The sequence below is a fragment of the Tenebrio molitor genome, chromosome 4 (genome assembly GCF_963966145.1).
Source record: "Tenebrio molitor chromosome 4, icTenMoli1.1, whole genome shotgun sequence".
Taxonomy (NCBI): Eukaryota; Metazoa; Arthropoda; class Insecta; order Coleoptera; family Tenebrionidae; genus Tenebrio; species Tenebrio molitor.
This window is the reverse complement of record NC_091049.1, coordinates 26,899,334-26,922,331: the sequence shown is the minus strand read 5'-3', so window position 1 is coordinate 26,922,331 and position 22,998 is coordinate 26,899,334. Positions and strand designations below refer to the sequence as shown.

At 33.2% G+C, this 22,998-nt stretch overlaps 2 protein-coding genes and 4 long non-coding RNA genes across 6 annotated transcripts; 5 read left to right on the top strand and 1 right to left on the bottom strand.

Moving 5' to 3' along the window:
* Window positions 1–2,536: 2,536 nt before the first annotated feature.
* Window positions 2,537–3,763, top strand: LOC138128956 (uncharacterized). Its single transcript, XR_011158970.1, has 2 exons — window positions 2,537–2,676; window positions 2,748–3,763. It is a non-coding gene; the product is annotated as an uncharacterized lncRNA (long non-coding RNA).
* A 3,569-nt stretch (window positions 3,764–7,332) lies between these two features.
* On the top strand, window positions 7,333–8,636 carry LOC138129209 (uncharacterized). The gene is made up of 2 exons (XM_069045461.1): window positions 7,333–7,550; window positions 7,621–8,636. Exons 1-2 carry the CDS (start codon window positions 7,505–7,507, stop codon window positions 8,373–8,375), a joined length of 801 nt encoding a protein of 266 aa, XP_068901562.1. The 5' UTR covers window positions 7,333–7,504; the 3' UTR covers window positions 8,376–8,636.
* A 204-nt stretch (window positions 8,637–8,840) lies between these two features.
* Window positions 8,841–9,096, bottom strand: LOC138129208 (uncharacterized). Its single transcript, XR_011159153.1, has 2 exons — window positions 8,992–9,096; window positions 8,841–8,933 (listed from the first exon to the last, which is right to left on the bottom strand). It is a non-coding gene; the product is annotated as an uncharacterized lncRNA (long non-coding RNA).
* A 3,037-nt stretch (window positions 9,097–12,133) lies between these two features.
* LOC138129207 (uncharacterized) lies at window positions 12,134–13,201 on the top strand. Its single transcript, XR_011159152.1, has 2 exons — window positions 12,134–12,205; window positions 12,275–13,201. It is a non-coding gene; the product is annotated as an uncharacterized lncRNA (long non-coding RNA).
* Window positions 13,202–17,702: 4,501 nt separating this feature from the next.
* Window positions 17,703–18,994, top strand: LOC138129070 (uncharacterized). Its single transcript, XR_011159057.1, has 2 exons — window positions 17,703–18,000; window positions 18,071–18,994. It is a non-coding gene; the product is annotated as an uncharacterized lncRNA (long non-coding RNA).
* A 1,861-nt stretch (window positions 18,995–20,855) lies between these two features.
* Window positions 20,856–21,964, top strand: LOC138129069 (endonuclease G, mitochondrial-like). The gene is made up of 2 exons (XM_069045323.1): window positions 20,856–20,968; window positions 21,112–21,964. Exons 1-2 carry the CDS (start codon window positions 20,917–20,919, stop codon window positions 21,879–21,881), a joined length of 822 nt encoding a protein of 273 aa, XP_068901424.1. The 5' UTR covers window positions 20,856–20,916; the 3' UTR covers window positions 21,882–21,964.
* Window positions 21,965–22,998: the final 1,034 nt, after the last annotated feature.

Genomic DNA, 22,998 nt, shown 5'->3' with positions numbered 1-22,998 from the left:
GGAGTGTGTTTGATTTTATCGATTTATTTGTTTGGATAGGATCTGATATAATGTGACATCGGGGACGGTCCTCGACTAAGCTGCTCTGAACCCCGGACGAGGTTTATCAGATTTGTTCTAGTTTTGTCCGGAAGAGGCCAAACAAAATCGAGCTTCCGTAGCCTCCAAATTGCAAATTACTCCAATTAAAACTGTTTGGGAAAAGAAGAAATCTTCACACAACAAAAAAACACCCAACAATGCTGCCAGCTACCTATTTGTTTGTCAACATCGAGATCTTGTTCTTTCTTCTGGGCGAAGAAATTGTTTGCAGATGACCACGCAGAATGCGTGTCCTAGATGAAAGTCGATAAATCTTCATTGCCGATCATGACGTAATACAATAATATTGTTATCGCAGTGGATAATAAATTAATTTCAACTATAAAAGTGTACCGACTTTTACATCTTCTATGGTCTGACGTCTTCAAAGATGGCTGCCGCGTCATCTTTCTGTTGTGTGTTCCATTGGGTGTTTTTAATTTGTTGTTCACGCAATTAATCCAAACCTGGAAAGAAGTGTATTTCATCTCCTGTTTTGCATATTTCACTCACTTACTTATGCTTTATCAACCACAGCTTTGTCTGAAGCGTTTTCAAAATAAGGGAGGTTAGGTAAGTCCGCATTGTTTGGTGCTGTCCACATCTGTTCATCACGGCCTTTCACTTTTTTACACATTCTTGCTTAATTACAATATCTGTTGCAAGAAATAAACAAAACAATATTCAACAACAAATACAACAATAAACACAAATATAAATTAAAATTAAATGAAATTTGATAAGTTTTTCGTCGTTTTTGAAAATTCGAACTTGGACTGAGTGGATTTTGGGCAACATTATGTAAAATGATTATTAATTATTGTTATTCCATGAATATATTGTACTGTTTTCGACAACAATTAAATTAATCGCCAATTACCAACACCAAGTTGATAAACTCGCCGTGCAACAATCAATTATTTTTTATGGTCCATTAAGCATAACGTAGACCCTTCTACACTTACCGCAATTCTTAGAAACTCGATTGAGTCAAGAATGTCTCGCTTTCTCCAAAAGCTGTTATATTTTTGGAAAACTGGAAGAGTCTGGAAAGGGAGTTGAAGAAAAAAAAACGATTTCGTCAAGATGATCGCAGGATCTCGGTTTCTGACCTAGAAGGAGTACTTTTTGTTGTCTACAAATCTGGAAAAGATGAAACTTGCGTAAGAGTCATTTCTGCTGAAGACTTAGTAAAAGAGAAAACGTTTTGAAATTATGATTTAAAAATCCCTTTTGAACAATAGTGTATTGCATTTTTATTTACCCCTGTAAATCGCCAGATTTGGTCCCAGTTGATCATTTCTAGAACAGTGTATCACCTTCTACCTGCAAAACTTTATTGAAACTTTTTGCCTAGTGGCAAACACTATGATTCGATCAGTGAGGTTAAGCAGGGCCAACAGGGTGGGCGCTGAAGAATCACAGCTTCACCACTTGGTGGAAATATCTGTAACGGTAAATAAATTCGACCTCGATGCCGGGGAAATATAATAATAATAACTCTCTATTAACAATTTATACAATAAGTAATATACATTAATAAACAAAGAAACGAGCAACGAACACTGGAAATAATAATAGTAATAAGCGAATTGTTCCTCGATTCTTCTTAACAGTTTGTTACGTCACCATATTTATTGTTTGATAAACATTTATAAATTGTTTAAATTGATCATTAATTACCAAAATTTTATTTTTCAGTAAATAAAAGTTGTTTTAACAATTACATAAGTATTATTTCTTCATAGTCCATTATAGCTATTTACGTTACAAGACCCGTAGTAACGTTTTTATGGACGAGCTAGTGAATTACAGGTCGAGCCCGATAGGGCGAGACTTGTAAACTAGCGAGGCCATAATGCGTCTAACGGTCGTGTGACGTACAAGATTTTTTAGTATACTGAGACAATTATTTAAAAGAATATAAATTTAAATAAAAAAATTTGGCTCTGAAAAAGATTGCTATGCCTTGTTACTATGATAACAAACGATTCATCACAATTCAGTCTGTCGAAGTTTTTCGTATGATTTCTTTCATTTGCGCTAACTTCCTTTAATAAAATAAAGTCTCACAACCGAACCGAAGCAGAAGTCAAGTTTTCTTCCCAGACCACCTTTTGGAGAAGGTAGATAGTGCGCGATCAAACTTATTGCTCCAAAAATCATCGGGAAGATATTTCACATAGTACAAGTTGTTCTACAATTGGAGAATACGAAATAAAGTTGTTTGGATTGATCAAACGGTAATGCTTGGCTTTAGAAAACCATCTCAATGATGTAAGTAATTGTACATTTAATTTTTATATAAATAAAAACCAATAAATCTGACAAATTATTTGACATTTGCTACCGGCCGCGGTGGAAAGTAAAACGGACTAGACCATAAACATGTGTCTACCGGACTCGTCGTCAAGCAGGTAGACACCTACTACCAGCACAGTATACTAAAAATGAGTTTTATGTATCAGATCCTTTCATATAAGGAAGGTATCTCAGACATTTCTACAATCTACAGTGCATCAACAACAATTTTAGATTTAAGTCACGAAATGTGTCACTTACGCTTTGAACTATTCTACCTTTTCATTATTTCTGGTAAGACAATCCTTTTTTGGATAAAATGAATTCCCACCAACGAGATTTTCGAGATATGAAAATTTTTTAAGGGAGTGTGACAGCTTGCAGTGTCCCCCCTATTTTCGGGCGAGTGCGAAAAATACGATATGAAAAGTTTGTCAAAATGACAGGAACCACGTGTAACAAAGGACAAGGCCAGATCATCCAGTTTGGTTTAATGATGGATCAGTTTGTACCAAAACTCAAAGCGTGTTTAGATCCTGCTCATAGACGCCCATTTTGGATTAAACACTATTTAGGACAAAGAGGAAGTTGCGTCGACGACTCCAACGCAACATTCTCCTGGCCGAAAGACTTCTTCGAGAGACTAAATCCAGAACAAGATGGCGAAGTTTTTTCGGGTTTCGGGAATAACCAGTTGAGTCCCATATGCGACTTTGATGTTGACGAAAGCGTGATGGGGCTCTTTTATGTAAATGCAGATTCTGAGGGGAAAGTGCTCGATGAAGGGAATTGGAAGGCTTTGGAAAGAGAGTTGAGAGACGTGGTTAATAAGGGCGAGGAGAATTTGGTAAAAGTGATCACAGGAGCTGTCGGAAATTCGTTTTTGGCCGAAGACAAATTCGCTTATCCGAAATATTTTTTTAAAGTTGTTGTCCACAAATCTGGAGAAAAAGAAGTTTACATAGGAGACAGTTTCTCAGAAGGTGACGAAACTATATGCGAGAATGTTGTTTCTGATTGTGGTTGGGCTGATCGCAGCAAGGGAAGAATTTATTGTTGCGGACTTGACGATCAGCTCTTGAGCCAGTTGGGGTTGGAACCAGATGATCTTTTGTTTTGAAGATAATTTGCCAGTTGTCAAATGTTACGAAGATTTAGCTTTTTTTGTTCATTGTAATTATAATTTTATTTCCTCAAACTTGAAAAATCATTGAAGAATTATTACATCACATGATTCTATGTTGAAATACAAGCAAAAGACTCTAGTACCAATTTGCTGTTAACCCTCTGCTCATAGAGTTATTAACAGTCAAACTTGGATATTTGCTTTGATAACACAATAACACATAATTCAACAAATACAATAATCTTCCAGCACTAATTTTACCGTTTTGATTATTGTTTTATTTGTAATTTCATTTTTTTAAATGTTTTTCAAACATTTTCGAGCTATTGGAACATCGCAACTAAGCTAGAGTGATTTTTCGAAATTGAGTAAAGACAGTAATGACATTTTTGATAATAATAATAAATTTATCAAGGAGATTCTTTAAGTCCTTTATGGTTTTGTCTAGCCATTAGTCTTTTGACAAATCTATTAAATAGCACTGGATATGGTTTCAATATTAGACTTAATAATACCACACTATCCAAATTAAATCACCTTCTTTATATGGATGGATGACATAAGACTTTATGCATCTAAAAAGAATCACATTTTATCTTTACTAATAATAACTGAAAATTTCTCAAATGATATTGGCATGAGTTTTGGTATTGATAAGTGTAAAACGCAATCAATATGTCGCGGTCATTATGAAAATTTAGAATATATAACTAAAGAAGGAGAAATCATTAAAAATTTAAATAAAGGAGAATTTTATAAATATTTAGGTATTAATCAATCAAATCATATTCAACATTCAATTATAAAAGAAAATTTAGAAAAACAATTTTATTTAAGAATTAAATCTATTTAAAAATAAAAATTAAACGGTAATAATTTAATTAAAGCAGTTAATACATATGCTGTTCCATTGTTGACCTATTCTTTTGGTGTTATAAAATGATCCAAAACTAATTTAAAGAATATAAACATTCAAACTAGAGTTCTCTTTAGAAAATTTTGTAAACATCACCCCAAATCTGCTATTGAAAGATTTAATTTTTTTCAAATCTAGAAATTCTACAACACAATCAAATTGCTTCACTAAAAAATTATTTTCTCAATAGAGCTCGTGATAACACTTTTTTTAAAGCTTTGGTTTCAGCCGATAAAGGTTACACACCTTTAAATTTAAGTGATAATATAATTTCAGATATTGTTGAGCCAAATATACCTGACACTATACCAAATATAAAACAGGTCTTTACATGGGAGATATTTTAAAGAACTGGAACAACCAGAAATTAATATTCAGGCTTCTCATGCGTGGCTTAAGAAATCAAATATTCACCCTGAGACTGAGGGTTTTATATTTGCAATACAAGATCGTGTTATCAATACAAGAAATTATAAAAAACACATATGCGGTTTAAAATCGATCATCGATAAATGTAGGATTTGCGCAACTGAAGGGGAAACCATTGAACACATCATTTCTTCTTGTACCGTTTTGGCTCAAAGCGAATATAAGAAACGTCATGATATATTCGCAAAAATTATACACATGAATTTAGCAGCTAAATTCAACTTATTAAAGGATACACAACCACATTATATTTATAAACCAGAAAGTTGTTTAGAAAATGACAATTACAAATTATATTTTGATCGTACAGTTTTAACTGACATTCACATTCAGCATAACAGACCAGACATTATTATTTTAAATAAACAACAAAAGCAAGCATATCTTTTAGATATAGCTGTTCCAAATTCCCATAATATAACACAGACATATAACAGAAAAATTAATAAATATTTAGAGCTCTCCGTTGCTATGAGAAATCTTTGGAGTTTAGAAAAAAATTCTATTTTACCACTTATAATTTCAGCAACGGGAATAGTACCGCAATCTCTTTTTAAAAATTTAAAAATTCACATTGGTAGTTGAAATTCAAAAAGGTATATTATTATACTCATGTCATATCGTGAGGAAATTCCTTAACATTGACACAGAACATAATACACAACAAAGGCAAAATGCGGAGGTGAGACGCCGGTAATTATGTTGATAAGCACACTGCACTATTACTTGATAGTAATATCCGTAATAGTGTATGTACTCTGGCAAAATTGCCGTGCCGCCGGGTGGCGGAGGGATAGTTTTTATAATTTATAAATTATTGGTCTAAGAATAAATTCACATTACAGTTTTTTCTTTGGTCTTCAACGTAGATTCATGTAACATAAATAGTATGCGTCATTTTTAATACACCCTGTATGACCAATACAGGCTGTTTGATGAAAAACGCCTCAACCCATAACTTTGTTATTTATTACCCGATTTCAATGAACAAAAAAATCAAAGATATGGTTTTTCAAGCGCTACAAAACAGCCATAAAATGTTTTTTTTTTTGGCGTTATCTTCAATAGCTAACGATAGTCAACTTTTTTTTTTTAAATGGACACATGTAGTTTTTTAGGCTTGGTCTGGTAAGGTTTTTTTTTCTGGATCTAACGATGTATTGAAAGTTATCATTTGGTTCATAGCTAACTGAAAAAAAAATAAAACATTTTTTTGTGGTTCAGCTTATTATAAATTTTTTAAGAGTGCCATGAAAAACAATCGGAATACAAAGTACGATAAATGTCATCTAAACGTCAGCTTAGAAGTTTTCATCTGCTTTTTTAACCTTTTTTTATTTAAGTATAAAATAACATTGTCAGTCATGCAGGATAGCAGTCATTTGACTATTATTTTATGTTCGAGTGTAATAAAAATCGTAATTAGTCAAAAACAAAAAGTTAATAGAAAAAATAATAATAATTAAAAAAAAATATTTTTTTTAATTACATATTATTTATGTTTTCCAAGAAAATAATAATAAAACTCTTCAAGATTGCACCTGAAAATTTTCAAACTCACACTTGACATTTGTTGCTATTTGTATTCCAATTGTTTTTCACGGCACACTTGAAAATTTCATAATAAACTGAACCACAATTAAAAAAATTTTTATTTTTTTTTCAGTCAGCTATGAACCAAACGATAATTTTTAATACATCGTTAGATTCAGAAAAAAAAAACTTTATCAGACTGAGCCTAAAAAACTACATATGTCCATTAAAAAAAAAGTTGACTATCGTAAGCTAATGAAAATAACGCCAAAAAAAAAAATGTTTTATGGCTGCTTCGTAGCGCATGAAAAACCATATCTTCGGTTTTTTTGTTCATTGAAATCGGATAATAAATAAAAAAGTTATGGGTTGAGGCGTTTTTTATCAAACAGCCTGTATGCTGCAGCATATTGTTGTTCCTTTCAGCATCATAGGGGTGCTGTAATAGAATTTGAATAAAATCGGTTCACAATTTCAAGGTGCTACGATTTCAATGAAAATCGGTATATTTTTAATTGTTCATTACTGTTGCACTCCTAACAATAAAGTATACAATGTACAATTTTATATTACTCAATTAGTTGGTCCAGCTATTAAAAACAAGGTTCTAGTCTTTGGCTGGTGACACTGTAAGCACTTCGATCGGCTGCGGTCAGTGTTTGGAAGGGTGGCCGCGTTACATTCAGTGCCTCGCAGCACTCACAGCTTCACCACTTGGTGGAAATATATGTAATGGTAAATAAGTCCGACCTCGATGCTGTGTAAATAATAATAATAATAATTCTCTATTAACACTTTATACAACAAATAACTTGAGCAACGAGTAGGTAGGTACTGGAAATAATAATAGTAATAAACGAACTGTTCCTCCACTCTTCTTAACAGTTTGTTACGTCACCATATTTATTGTGTGATAAAACTGTATAAATGGTTTAAATTGATCGTCAATTAACAAAATTTTATTTTTCAATAAATAATCAGTTGTTTTAACAATTATGTAATTATTTTTTTTTAATTCTATTAATGAGTTTTATGTCTCAGATCCTTTCATATAAGGACATTTCCACAGTCTGCAGTGCATCAATAACAATCTTAAATTTAAATCACGATTAATCTAAATGTGTCGTTTACGCCTTGAATTATTCTACTTTTTTATTATTTTTGGTAAGACAATCCTCTTTGGATAAAATGAGTTCTTACCAACGAGATTTTCTAAATTTGATTTTTTTTTAAGGGAGTGTGACAGCTTGCAGTCCTCCCCGTATGAACATGGGAAAGCGAGAAATAAGGTACGAAAATTTTGTCAAAATGGCAAGAACCTCGTGCAACAGAGGACAAGGCCAGATCATCCAGTTTGGTTTAATGATGGATCAGTTTGTACCAAAACTCAAAGCGTGTTTAGATCCTGCTCATAGACGCCCATTTTGGATCCAACACTATTTAGGACAAAGAGGAAGTTGCGTCGACGACTCCAACGCAACATTCTCCTGGCCGAAAGACTTCTTCGAGAGACTAAATCCAGAACAAGATGGCGAAGTTTTTTCGGGTTTCGGGAATAACCAGTTGAGTCCCATATGCGACTTTGATGTTGACGAAAGCGTGATGGGGCTCTTTTATGTAAATGCAGATTCTGAGGGGAAAGTGCTCGATGAAGGGAATTGGAAGGCTTTGGAAAGAGAGTTGAGAGACGTGGTTAATAAGAGCGAGGAGAATTTGGTAAAAGTGATCACAGGAGCTGTCGGAAATTCGTTTTTGGCCAAAGACAAATTCGCTTATCCGAAATATTTTTTTAAAGTTGTTGTCCACAAATCTGGAGAAAAAGAAGTTTACATAGGAGACAGTTTCTCAGAAGGTGACGAAACTGTATGCGAGAATGTTGTTTCTGATTGTGGTTGGGCTGATCGCAGCAAGGGAAGAATTTATTGTTGCGGACTTGACGATCAGCTCTTGAGCCAGTTGGGGTTGGAACCAGATGATCTTTTGTTTTGAAGATAATTTGCCAGTTGTCAAATGTTTCGAAGATTTAGCTTTTTTTGTTCATTGTCATTATAATTTTATTTCCTCAAACTTGAAAAATCATTGAAAAATTATTACATCACATGATTCTATGTTGAAATACAAGCAAAAGACTCTAGTACCAATTCGCTGTTAACCCTGTGCTCATAGAGTTATTAACAGTCAAACTTGGATAGTTGCTTTGATAACACAATAACACATAATTCAACAAATACAATAATCTTCCAGCACTAATTTTACCGTTTTGATTATTGTTTTATTTGTAATTTAATTTTTTTTAGTATACTGTGCTGGTAGTAGGTGTCTACCTGCTTGACGACGAGTCCGGTAGACACATGTTTATGGTCTAGTCCGTTTCACTTTCCACCGCGGCCGGTAGCAAATGTCAAATAATTTGTCAGATTTATTGGTTTAAAAATTAAATGTACAATTACTTACATCATTGAGATGGTTTTCTAAAGCCAAGCATTACCCTTTGATCAATCCAAACAACTTTATTTCGTATTCTCCAATTGTAGAACAACTTGTACTCTGTGAAATATCTTCCCGATGATTTTTGGAGCAATAAGTTTGATCGCGCACTATCTACCTTCTCCAAAAGGTGGTCTGGGAAGAAAACTTGACTTCTGCTTCGGTTCGGTTGTGAGAATTTATTTTATTAAAGGAAGTTAGCGCAAATGAAAGAAATCACACGAAAAACTTCGAATTGTGATGAATCGTTTGTTATCATAGTAACAAGGCATAGCAATCTTTTTCAGAGCCAAATTTTTTTATTTAAATTTATTTTCTTTTAAATAATTGTCTCAGTATACTAAAAAATCTTGTACGTCACACGACCGGTAGACGCATTATGGCCTCGCTAGTTTACAAGTCTCGCCCTATCGGGCTCGACCTGTAATTCACTAGCTCGTCCATAAAAACGTTACTACCGGTCTTGTAACGTAAATAGCTATTAAATGTTTTTCAAAAATTTTCGAGTTATTGGAACATCGCAACTAAGCTAGAGTGATTTTTCGAAATTGAGTAAAGACAGAAAGAAACAAGGATTGTCATTAATGTCATTTTTGATAATAATAATTAATTTATCAAGGAGATTCTTTAAGTCCTTTATGGTTTTGTCTAGCCATTAGTCCTTTGACAAATCTATTAAATAGCACTGGATATGGTTTCAATATTAGACTTAATAATACCACACTATCCAAATTAAATCACCTTTATATGGATGACATAAGACTTTATGCATCTAAAAAGAATCACATTTTATCTTTACTAACAATAACTGAAAATTTCTCAAATGATATTGGCATGAGTTTTGGTATTGATAAGTGTAAAACGCAATCAATATGTCGTGGTCATTACGAAAATTTAGAATATATAACTAAAGGAGAAATCATTAAAAATTTAAATAAAGGAGAATTTTATAAATATTTAGGTATTAATCAATCAAATCATATTCAACATTCAATTATAAAAGAAAATTTAGAAAAACAATTTTATTTAAGAATTAAATCTATTTTAAAATAAAAATTAAACGGTAATAATTGAAATATAATGAATTAATAACAACAATTACATAAACATTTTTGTTTTATAATACAAAAATTTCCGATAATAATTTAATTAAAGCAGTTAATACATATGCTGTTCCATTGTTGACCTATTCTTTTGGTGTTATAAAATGATCCAAAACTAATTTAAAGAATATAAACATTCAAACTAGAGTTCTCTTTAGAAAATTTTGTAAACATCACCCCAAATCTGCTATTGAAAGATTTAATTTTTTTCAAATCTAGAAATTCTACAACACAATCAAATTGCTTCACTGAAAAATTATTTTCTCAGTAGAGCTCGTGATAACACTTTTTTTAAAGCTTTGGTTTCAGCCGATAAAGGTTACACACCTTTAAATTTAAGTGATAATATAATTTCAGATATTGTTGAGCCAAATATACCTGACACTATACCAAATATAAAACAGGTCTTTACATGGGAGATATTTTAAAGAACTGGAACGACCAGAAATTAATATTCAGGCTTCTCATGCATGGCTTAAGAAATCAAATATTCATCCTGAGACTGAGGGTTTTATATTTGCAATACAAGATCGTGTTATCAATACAAGAAATTAAAAAAAACACATATGCGGTTTAAAATCGATCATCGATAAATGTAGGATTTGCGCAACTGAAGGGGAAACCATTGAACACATCATTTCTTCTTGCACCGTTTTGGCTCAAAGCGAATATAAGAAACGTCATGATATATTCGCAAAAATTATACACATGAATTTAGCAGCTAAATTCAACTTATTAAAGGATACACAACCACATTATATTTATAAACCAGAAAGTTGTTTAGAAAATGACAATTACAAATTATATTTTGATCGTACAGTTTTAACTGACATTCACATTCAGCATAACAGACCAGACATTATCATTTTAAATAAACAACAAAAGCAAGCATATCTTTTAGATATAGCTGTTCCAAATTCCCATAATATAACACAGACATATAACAGAAAAATTAATAAATATTTAGAGCTCTCCGTTGCTATGAGAAATCTTTGGAGTTTAGAAAAAAATTCTATTTTACCACTTATAATTTCAGCAACGGGAATAGTACCGCAATCTCTTTTTAAAAATTTAAAAATTCACATTGGTAGTTGAAATTCAAAAAGGTATATTATTATACTCATGTCATATCGTGCGGAAATTCCTTAACATTGACACAGAACATAATACACAACAAAGTCAAAATGCGGAGGCGAGACACCGGTAATTATGTTGATAAGCACTGCACTATTATTTGATAGTAATATCCGTAATAGTGTACTTATGGACTCTGGCAAAATTGCCGTGCCGCAGGGTGGCGGAGGGATAGTTTTTATAATTCATAAATTATTGGTCTAAGAATAAATTCACATTACAGTTTTTTCTTTGGTCTTCAACGTAGATTCATGTAACATAAATATTATGCGTCATTTTTAATACACCCTGTATGACCAATATGCTGCAGCATATTGTTGTTCCTTTCAGCATCATAGGGGTGCTGTAATAGAATTTGAATAAAATCGGTTCACAATTTCAAGGTGCTACGATTTGAATGAAAATCGGTATATTTTTAATTGTTCATTACTGTTGCACTCCTAACAATAAAGTATACAATGTAAAATTTTACATTACTCAATTAGTTGGTCCAGCTATTAAAAACAAGGTTCTAGTCTTTGGCTGGTGGCAATGTAAGCACTTCGATCAGTGAAGTTAAGCGACATCGGCTGCGGTCAGTGTTTGGAAGGGTGGCCGCGTTACATTCAGTGCCTCACAGCACTCACAGCTTCACCACTTGGTGGAAATATATGTAATGGTAAATAAGTCCGACCTCGATGCTGTCTAAATAATAATAATAATTCTCTATTAACACTTTATACAATAAATAACTTGAGCAACGAGTAGGTAGGTACTGGAAATAATAATAGTAATAAACGAATTGTTCCTCCAGTCTTCTTAACAGTTTGTTACGTCACCATATTTATTGTGTGATAAAATTGTATAAATGGTTTAAATTGATCGTCAATTAACAAAATTTTATTTTTCAATAAATAATCAGTTGTTTTAACAATTATGTAATTATTTTTTTAAATTCTGTTAATGAGTTTTATGTCTCAGATCCTTTCATATAAGGACATTTCCACAGTCTGCAGTGCATCAGTAACAATCTTAAATTTAAATTTAAATTTAAATCACGATTAATCTAAATGTGTCGTTTACGTCTTGAATTATTCTACTTTTTTATTATTTTTGGTAAGACAATCCTCTTTGGATAAAATGAGTTCTTACCAACGAGATTTTCAAAATTTGAATTTTTTTAAGGGAGTGTGACAGCTTGCGGTCCTCCCCGTATGAACATGGGAATAATAGGAAAGCGAGAAATAAGGTACGAAAATTTTGTCAAAATGGCAAGAACCTCGTGCAACAGAGGACAAGGCCAGATCATCCAGTTTGGTTTAATGATGGATCAGTTTGTACCAAAACTCAAAGCGTGTTTGGATCCTGCCCATAGACGCCTATTTTGGACCCAACACTATTTAGGACAAAGGGGAAGTTGCGTCGACGACTCCAAAGCAACATTCTCCTGGCCGAAGGACTTCTTCGAGAGATTAAATCCAGAACAAGATGTCGAAATTTTTTCGAATTTTGAGAATAACCAGTTGAGTCCCATATGTGACTTTGATGTTGACGAAAGCGTGATGGCGCTCTTTTATGTAAATGCTGATTCTGAGGGGAAAGTGCTCGATGAAGGGAATTGGAGGGCTTTGGAAATGGAGTTGAGGGACATGGTTAATAACGGTGCGGAGAATTTGGTAAAAATGATCACAGGAGCTGTGGGACATTCGTTTTTGGTTGAAAAGAAACTCTCTTCTCCCAGATATTTTTTCAAAGTAGTTGTCCACGAATCCGGAGAAAAAGAAGTTTACGTAGGAGACAGTTCCTCAGAAGATGACCACATTGTATGCGAGACTGTTATCTCTGACTGTGGTTGGCCGGATCGCAGCAAGGGAAGAATTTATTGCTGCAAACTGGACGATCAGCTCTTGAGTCAGTTGGGGCTGGAACCAGATGATCTTCTGTTTTGAAGATAATTTGCCAGTTGTCAAATGTTTCGAAGATATACCTTTTCGTGGTGTTTTATTTCTTCGAAATTGAAAAATCATTGAAAAATTATTTTTCGTTAACCATGTATTTATAATAATTTATAACAGAAAAATAAACTTATTAAAAAACAAAAGAAGAAATGAACTATAGGATTTTCTTTTGACTGGTGGTGTCGAGAATAAAAGTAGGAAGTAGGTCGGAACGTTTGGAACGAAATGTAAAGAATGAAATCTAAGAAGTAGCATTTGGAGACAAAAGAGAATAAATGAAAGAAACAAAAAATGTATAAAAACTGACGATATTATAAAAATATGTATCTAAATACGAAAAAAAATCTATGACATGAAAAATGTACTAGATAGAAAGAAAGATAGATAAAATGAAAAACAAAAATTAAAAGTGGTACTTATGTAAATAAGGGTATTTAAAAAAAAATTTAACTGTAAAATAGGATTTATTACCTAGGTAATGGATGAAATACGTCATAAAATTTTGCTATGGATAAATAAAATATGATTAATCAACTTAAGTACATAATATTTTTGTTTTCCAGTACAAAAATTTCCGATAATAAAGCGGAATCTGGAAAAGTGCCCCGAATGCTTGCAGCGTTTCCACGTTGAATGGCAAGGGAAATCCTCTCGAAAAGGAATTTCTTTGATTTTGAATCGCCTGATTCCGCCATAAGTCGGTTTCCACTGATAAGAAAATTAACACGATACGGAAAAAATAAGAAATCATTGGCAATAAAAAAAATTATGTTGATGGTCCTTGTTGGGTCACTTTTTCACATTGATGATGCTAAGGTGTAGGCCCAACCATTTTGTTCTTTTTTATTTCTTTGCGTTTTTGTTATTTATAGTTTTTAATTGTTTTAAAAATATACATTAAAGATACATTTCTTTATTTTAAAGATGGGATCTATGAACGGAGATTTTATAAACTCACCGATGACACAAAAATGTCATTTACTCCCTAATTTGATTTTCTGTTCAAAATTTGGCAAGTTTTAAATGAGCTACTTTTTTTATGTAGTTTCCAAATTGCAAATCTGATAATTTGTGTAACATTTAAGAAAATAACATTTAACTTTTTTTGAAAAATTTTCAAATATATTTTTTTTATTTTGATACATTTGATTGTATTAGATATTGACTCTTTTAAAACATGCACATTTAACTAGAGCTGTGCACATATCAAACTTTTTTATAAAAATGATGCCCACGTGGCGTAGCGTCAACTAACGTCTTTCTGATATAGACAACTTGGGAATATTGAAATGATTTCGAATGAAAGAGGACTTTGCAAGCTCTCCAGTTCTATTTTAATCTATTTAATTCTTTTCTGGTACCGATTTAGCAAGATTTAAATTACCTATATTGTACATTTTTATTAAAAATAATGACAAAATCATTGTCGCATGATAAGCGAAACAAATTGTAGAGTTAAATTTAAGAAACTCTATACTGAGTTTGAATAAACCTCCACAATTAACATCTTGCTTTCATAATACGCTGTAAAAATAAAAGACAACAAAAAAAATTAACACATAAGAAATGTAATAAATTTGGAATTAGATAAGACTGATTCAATTAAGACAGCTGTAACAATCGCACAAGTCCATAAAACTTAGAATATCTAAAAAATATTTGTTCGTTGTGCATTATTCTCGCATTCACAACAATAAAGTATTAATTTTAATTGTTCAGTTTTACGCTCAATTAGTTGGTTCTGTTTTTTATCACAAAAATCTTACTATTCACGCAAATGAGGAGGACGATTCCACCACTCGCCTACGACTCGTGTTGGAATTTTTATCGAGTAGAATCATAACCATCATTATACTAACTATTAAAGTTGAAAGCTATAATAAATGCAACAATATTAGAAAATAATGTAGTAATCAATAGTAAATAATTTAGCAAGTAAAGAAAAATAAATAAAAAAGCCAAAAATCGAAAGAGCTATCTCTACGCAATTATCCAATATGAATTCATTGCAGAATCGAGTCTTGCTTCAAATTAAAAAAATGTAGAGAACGTAAATTCCGAAGCGCTATTCTACCATATAGCTGAAAATTTGTACCAAGGCGCCTTAACCGCCGCAAGTTATACAGGGTGTATTAAAAATACCGCATGATATTTACATCACATGATTCTATGTTGAAATACAAGCAAAAAACTCTAGTACCAATTTGCTGTTAATCCTTTGTTCATAGAGTTATTAACAGTCAAACTTTGATTGCTTTGATTGTAATGGAGAAATACCTATAAATAGCACCAATAACACATAATTCAACAAATAAAATAATATTCCAGCACTAATTTTACCATTTTGATTATTGGTTTATTTGTAATTTCATTTTTTTAAATGTTTTTTCAAAAATTTTCGAGCTATTGGAACATCGCAACTAAGCTAGAGTGATTTTTCGAAATTGAGTAAAGACAGAAAGAAACAAGGATTGTCATTAATGGCATTTTTGATAATAATTATTCGTCTAAGAACATATTCACTTTACAATTTTTTCTTTGCTATTCAACGTAGATTCATGTAACATAAATATTATGCGCCATTTTAATACACCCTGTATAACCAATATGCTACAGCATATTGTTCTTTCTTTCACCATCATAGGGGTGCTCTAATGGAAAAATTTGAATAAAATCGGTTCACAATTTCAAGGTGCTACGATTTCAATGAAAAGCGGTATATTTTTAATTGTTTATTACTGTGGCACTCCTAACAATAAAGAATACAATGTAAAATTTTATATTACGCAATTAGTTGGTCCAGCTTTTAAAAACAAGGTTCTACATAGATATGTATAGAATTGTATCCATTGTTGAGAGAGTAAAATTGATTTAATTTTAGACTGTAGGTAGGTACATTTCGATTGTGATTGTCTTTTCTTTTTTATTTTAACTGGTAGGTTTGACAGAACAAAATACACTTTTTCTTGTAGTAGGTGTATTGTGTTACGGCGCCAAATACAAACGAAACGCCGCCATTGTCAGATTTATCCGACACATCTTCTCGTACAAGAATTTCCTGAATGGACAGGTCGGCTCACGCACATCTGCGTTTGAGATAAACTTATCCGGAATCAAAGTTTGCGTGAATTCCAGTCGACACCAGACTTTCTGAACCCAACACTATTTGGAAACCGCGACAAGGTCCCCGGAATTGTTTGGAGATTGGCATCCGGAATCGTTTTGTATTAGCCTGCGCTGAACACACAAAGGTCAACCGACCCTCATTCCCAATTTCAACAACACTGCTGAAATAAACACAACACCAAGAGCCAAGGTGTTGAGTTTGGGGAACTGGTCTTTGCTCATTGAAAATAGTGAGCAAAGATGGCAATTGAATCACTAGTGAGGAAAAAATATTTTCTCACTAGTGAGCAAAGTGCGAGTTTGTCGATAAGGGCGCCAAATATGTTGTACTAAAAGATTTTTTGATCTGTTTTTAAAATACTTTCTGAATATTAATAATAATAAGTAAAACTTGTCTTATTTTTGACTTATTTAAATTTTTAACCTGTTCTTTAGTTTTCTATTTACGAATAAACGTGAAATTGCTTAGGGTAAACTTCTGGAAAAACCATGCTAAATGCATTATGTGTGGATATCACTGATTAAACTAAAATCAGTAAACCAATCACAAACACGCAACGCCTAACAACATAACCTCTTTAGTTTGGAATTTTGTTGATCCATGTTTTCTTGTGAAAACTGTTGTCGTGAGTTCACTATTGGGCTAATTTTGTAGAAGTTATTGTTTCAGTGATTTTAACAGTTATGAAAAATAGTGATGCAGATAGATATTGATAGGTATGTATGTACAGTTTACGTTAATATAACCTAATTTTTTACTCTTGTCATGTTTTTGTCACTTTGATTTATTGACATTAAAAAATAGTGATTTGCGGCATAATAAAGGGTAGACAACAAGTGAAAGCAATGACTGAAATACACTCACTGCAATTAACTCAAAATTCAAAAAGTGACAAGAAAATGCTGCCCGAAATTTCAAATCCGCGATTCTATTTTTTGATCATGGAAAAAATCAGATTCAACACGCATGAGCAAATGTGCACTTGTCCGGTTGAGGTCCTCGCCTACGGCTCGGACGCCCAACTTCCGTCCTCGTGATTAAACGCACTATTTTGCTCACTTGTATTGAAAATAGATATTAAATCAACAAACCTTTTTGAAATTATTGTTTAAACATCCCTTTTGAACAATTAGTGTAATGCAGTTTCATTTGGTCATGTAAATCACCAGATTTGTCCCCAGTTGAACACTTCTAGAATAGTGCTTTTACTTCGACTTGCAAAACTTTAAATAAAGTCTTTGCCTAGTGGCAATGTAAACACTTCGATCAGTGAAATTAAGCGACATCGGGTGCGGTCAGTGTTTGGAAGGGTGGCCGCGTTACATTCAGTACCTCACAGCAGTCACAGCTTCACCACTTGGTGGAAATATTTGTAATGGTAAATAAGGCCGACCTCGATGCTGTGTAAATAATAATAATAATAATAATTCTCTTAACAATTTATGCAACAAATAACTTACGTTAATAAAGAATGAAAGGAGCAACGAGTAGGTACTGGAAATAATAATAGTAATAAAGGAACTGTTCCTCCACTCTTCTTAACAGTTTGTTACGTCACCATATTTATTGTGTGATAAAATTGTATAAATTGTTTAAATTGATCGTCAATTAACAAAGTTTTATATTTCAGTAAATAATCAGTTGTTTTAACAATTACATAATTATTATTTTTTCATATTCTATTAGTGAGTTTTATGTCTCAGATCCTTTCATATAAGGACATTTCCACAGTCTGCAGTGCATCAATAACAATCTTAAATTTAAATCACGATTAATCTAAATGTGTCGTTTACGCCTTGAATTATTCTACTTTTTTATTATTTTTGGTAAGACAATCCTCTTTGGATAAAATGAGTTCCTGCCAACGAGATTTTCAAGATTTGAATTTTTTTTAAGGGAGTGTGACAGCTTGCATGCCTCCCCGTATTAACATGGCAATAGGAAAGCGAGAAATAAGGTATGACAAGTTTGTCAAAATGGCAAGAACCTTGTGCAACAGAGGACAAGGCCAGATCATCCAGTTTGGTTTAATGATGGATCAGTTTGTACCAAAACTCAAAGCGTGTTTAGATCCTGCCCATAGACGCCCATTTTGGACCCAACACTATTTAGGACAAAGAGGAAGTTGCGTCGACGACTCGAAAGCAATATTCTCCTGGCCGAAAGACTTCTTCCAGAGATTAAATCCAGAACAAGATGTCGAAATTTTTTCGGATTTTGAGAATAACCAGTTGAGTCCCATATGCGACTTTGATGTTGACGAAAGCGTGATGGCGCTCTTTTATGTAAATGCAGATTCTGAGGGGAAAGTGCTCGATGAAGGGAATTGGAAGGCTTTGGAAAGAGAGTTGAGGGACATGGTTAATAAGGGCGAGGAGAATTTGGTAAAAGTGATCACAGGAGCTGTCGGAAATTCGTTTTTGGTCGAAGACAAACTCACTTCTCCCAGATATTTTTTCAAAGTAGTTGTCCACGAATCCGGAGAAAAAGAAGTTTACGTAGGAGACAGTTCCTCAGAAGATGACCACATTGTATGCGAGACTGTTATCTCTGATTGTGGTTGGCCGGATCGCAGCAAGGGAAGAATTTATTGCTGCAAACTGGACGATCAGCTCTTGAGTCAGTTGGGGTTGGAACCAGATGATCTTCTGTTTTGAAGATAATTTGCCAGTTGTCAAATGTTTCGAAGATATACCTTTTCGTGGTGTTTTATTTCTTCGAAATTGAAAAATCATTGAAAACTTATTTTTCATTAATCATGTATTTATAATAATTGATAATAGAAAAATAAACTTATTGAAATACAAAGGAAGAAATGAACTATAGGATTTTTTTTGAGTGGTGATGTCGAGAATAACAGTAGGATTTAGGTCGGAACGTTTGGAACGATATGTAAAGAATGAAATCTAAGAAGTAGCATTTGGAGAGAAAAGAGAATAAATGAAAGGAAAAAAGATGTATAAAAACATGTATCTAAATAAAAAAAAAAAATCTATGACGTGAAAAATGTACTAGATACATAGAAAGATAGATAAAATGAAAGACAAAAAAAAACAAAAATTAAAAGTGGTATGTAAATAAGAGATTTAAAAAAAAAAATTAACTGTAAAATAGAATTACATAATATTTTTGTTTTCCAGTACAAAAATTTCCGATAATAAAACGGAATCTGGAAAAGTGCTCCGATTGCTTGCAGCGTTTCCACGTTGAATGGCAAGGGAAATCCTCTCGACAAGGAATTTCTTTTATTTTGAATCGCCTGATTCCGTCATAAGTCGGTTTCCGCTGATAAGAAAATTAACACGATACGGAAAAAATAAAAAAATATTGGCAATAAAAAAAATTATGTTGGTGGCCCTTGCTGGGTTACTTTTTCACATTGATGATGCTAAGGTGCTGAGACCAACCATTTTGTTCTTTTTTATTTCTTTACGTTTTTGTGATTTATAGTTTTTAATTGTTTTAAATTTATATATTACAAGTACATTTCTTTATTTTAAAGATGGGATCTATGAACGGAGATTTTATAAACTCACCGATATTTTCAAATTTTTGGCAAGTTTTAAATGAGCTACTTTTTTTAGGTAGTTTCCAAATTGCAAATCTGATAATTTGTGTAACATTTAAGAAAATACAATTTACCTTTTTTTGAAAAATTTTCAAATAATATATTTTTTTATTTTGATACATTTGATTATATTAGATATTGACTCTTTAAAAACATGTACATTTGACTAGAGCTGTGTACATACGACTCTTTTTTTATAAAAATGATGCCCACGTGGCGTGGCGTTAAGTAACGTCTTTCTGATTGACAACTTGCAAGTTCTGCAGTTTATTGGTTTGCCAAACCTGTGTACATTAATCTTTTTAATTGATTTCTGGTACCGATTTAGCAAGATTTGTAAATTGTATTGTACATTTGTATTAAAAACAATAACAAAACCATTATCGCATAATAAGCGAAACAAATTGTAACCAAAGTTAAATTTAAACTCTTGCTTTCATAATACGCTGCAAAAATAAAACACAATAAAAAAACCGAAATAAAATGTATTGTGTAATAAAAAAATTAGCACAATAGAATATTCACTAAAAATGTGGTGGATTGAAAAGAATTAAAATACGAAACAAGCAATAAAATGGGGATAAGAAATGTAATACATTTGGAATTAGATTCAATTAAGACAGCTGTAACAATCGCTTTATAAGATTGAGAATATCTAAAAATAAGTTGAAATAAATTTAACATGTCCGGCTTAGGTGTGATGACTATTATCGGCCATTCAAATCACCGGATTTGCCTCCACTTGAACACATTTGGACCAATGTGTATTCCATATCTCCTTCTACAGTTTTATTCATTTTTACACCGAATAACTATTCCACCAGAGAACAGTTCTAATATACGACGACTGAGTCATATTTGTGTTTTCTCAAACGTGAATCAACTTTAAAATTAACCTCAAGTACCTAATAATTTTTATCAATTTACATATCTCGACAGTTCGTTTTGCAAAACAAACTAAACGAAAATTTAAAAAAAAGCAACATAATAAAAATCGATGCAACTGAGAACGAGACGTTCAGGTCAGGTCAGGTCAAGTTTTTGCAAATGTAATTTTTCCTGGATTTTGTTTAATATTTAGTCAGCGCAAATTGTTTGTCTTGGCGATAAGATATGACAATAGAAGGTCTATAAATGGTGGGCGGAGACACTCCTTACGCCACTTGTTTCCAAAATGTGGCGCCTTCTAGTCTTGTGTCTTGTGCTTCCGTTGATAGTAATTCTTGGTAAGTTTGGGCAACTCCAAACTAATTCATTGTATTGCCTAGAACCAAAAATCTGCGTACCACGAAACCTTTTTGGTCAAAAATTCTACTATTTTGTCCAAAAATTTTTTGAAAAAATCTGAACCTTTCCCATTCTTTTTAAGGCCTGGCGGGTGTATATATCACCGTCCCTTGTATAACCTGGCGCCAATTTGACAGTTCGATCCAAGCAAATCTTGCTAACCTGCCTTGCAACTATGGCGCAGGTGAGGTCATCTACATCGGTCTAGAGACCGGACCCTCCGCCTGCAGACGGTTCCACCCAAAGATCACGGTCTGCTTCGACAGACACCAACACCGAACCTACTGGACTTCCCATTTCTTGGAGAACGTCAGATCTGACTGCTCGAAATCATCCCACAGATGGAACAGCAGTTTCTTTGATGGAGTCAATCCCGAGATGTGGTACAAAAACAATAAGTTTGACAGAGGTCACTTGAGTCCAAGATGCGATTTCGAGGGAGACTTGGAAAGAAAAATGACCTTCTACTACATCAACGCCGCACCCCAAAACTTAAGTCTGAACCGTGGCGGCTGGAAAGATCTGGAGGTCTACGCGAGGAGCAATGCCACCAAGAAGGTGGCCAAAGTGATCACTGGAACTTACGGTACTCTGGACACTTTTGGTGGAATCAGTGTTCCTAAGAATTTTTTCAAAATTCTTGTCTTTTGCGACAGTTCTTTCGAAATTTACGTCGGTGTGAATTATGGCACCAGACGTAGTGCTAATGATGTTTGTCTTCCTGTTGCGTGCTCATGGCGCCACGCTCAGACCAGGGAAGATATCATGACCACACAAATTTACTGTTGTGGATATAATGCTACACTCATCAGAAGCTTTGGTTTAACCGGAAAAGAACTCAAAATTCATTGATACCATCTACTAAATTTGAGTACCACGTATATATTAGAAATGTATTAGACTTGGTTTTAATTATACTCTAGGCTGCATTATGATATTGATTTTTCATTACAAAACTAAAGACAATTACGTTCACTTCGTTTATTGAGCATTGTGCGGTAATAAATGTTTTATCGCACACCGTGCTAATAACATATAATGCATCAAGTGTGAAAAGTTGCCGATTTCTCACGAGTGTGAAAAATTTTGGCACGAGACAAAGTCGAGTATATTCAACTATCCCACCTCCACCCGGCGGCACGGCAATTTTGCCGGAGTACATACACTATTACGGATATTACTATCAAGTAATAGTGCAGTGTTTATCAACATAATTACCGGCGTCTCGCCTCCGCATTTTGACTTTGTTGTGTATTATGTTCTGTGTCAATGTTAAGGAACTTCATCACGATGTGACATGAGTATAATAATATACCTTTTTGAATTTCAACTACCAATGTGTTATCTAAATCCAGAATTTTTAAATTTTTAAAAAGAGATTATATTTATGATTGCTTTATTTTGCCCTACGGGCTTTCGGATTCGAATTCCAAAAAACAAAAAATAAATAGTTTTATTCCTATCCCCCACCTCTTTCCTTCTCTGTTCTTTCCCTCCCCTTCGCTTCCCTAAAGCTATTTCGAGATGGTCCAATTCTACTCTCTCTCCTATTCTGAATTCTTCCACTCTTTCCCATGCTTCTTCGTTCACTGTTCCGTAATCTATCACTATTTCCCCCTATAGGTCCATTTCCCTTTTTCTTCCCCTTGTTTCTTCCCGTTCAACACTTCCCATCCATTTTCTTCGATCCATTCCATCAGTTTCTTCCCCTCTGCGTTTTACACCTTGTCTTTGGATTTTCTTTTCCCAACCCCTCTCTCCCCTCCCCAATTTCTTCCTCCTCTTTCTCCTATTCTCCCGTTGAAGTCCCCTCCCAAGAGCATACATTTTTCCTTGTTTTCTTTCATTGCGTCTTCGAACGTCTTCTTATTGTCTTCATCTATTTACTGTATATTGTCATTATTTCCACCACTTATTGCCTTTATGAACTTTTTTCCATGCATCCTTCTTCTTTTCCCTTTTCTTGTCG

Excerpts from the sequence above, each read along its gene's own strand:
- LOC138129069 (XM_069045323.1), top strand. The coding sequence starts at position 20,917 with ATGTGGCGCCTTCTAGTCTTGTGTCTTGTGCTTCCGTTGATAGTAATT. Across the intron at positions 20,969-21,111 it reads TCCGTTGATAGTAATTCTTG|GCCTGGCGGGTGTATATATC; the intron begins GTAAGTTTGGGC and ends ATTCTTTTTAAG.
- LOC138129209 (XM_069045461.1), top strand. The coding sequence starts at position 7,505 with ATGTGTCGTTTACGCCTTGAATTATTCTACTTTTTTATTATTTTTG. Across the intron at positions 7,551-7,620 it reads CTACTTTTTTATTATTTTTG|GGAGTGTGACAGCTTGCAGT; the intron begins GTAAGACAATCC and ends TTTTTTTTTAAG.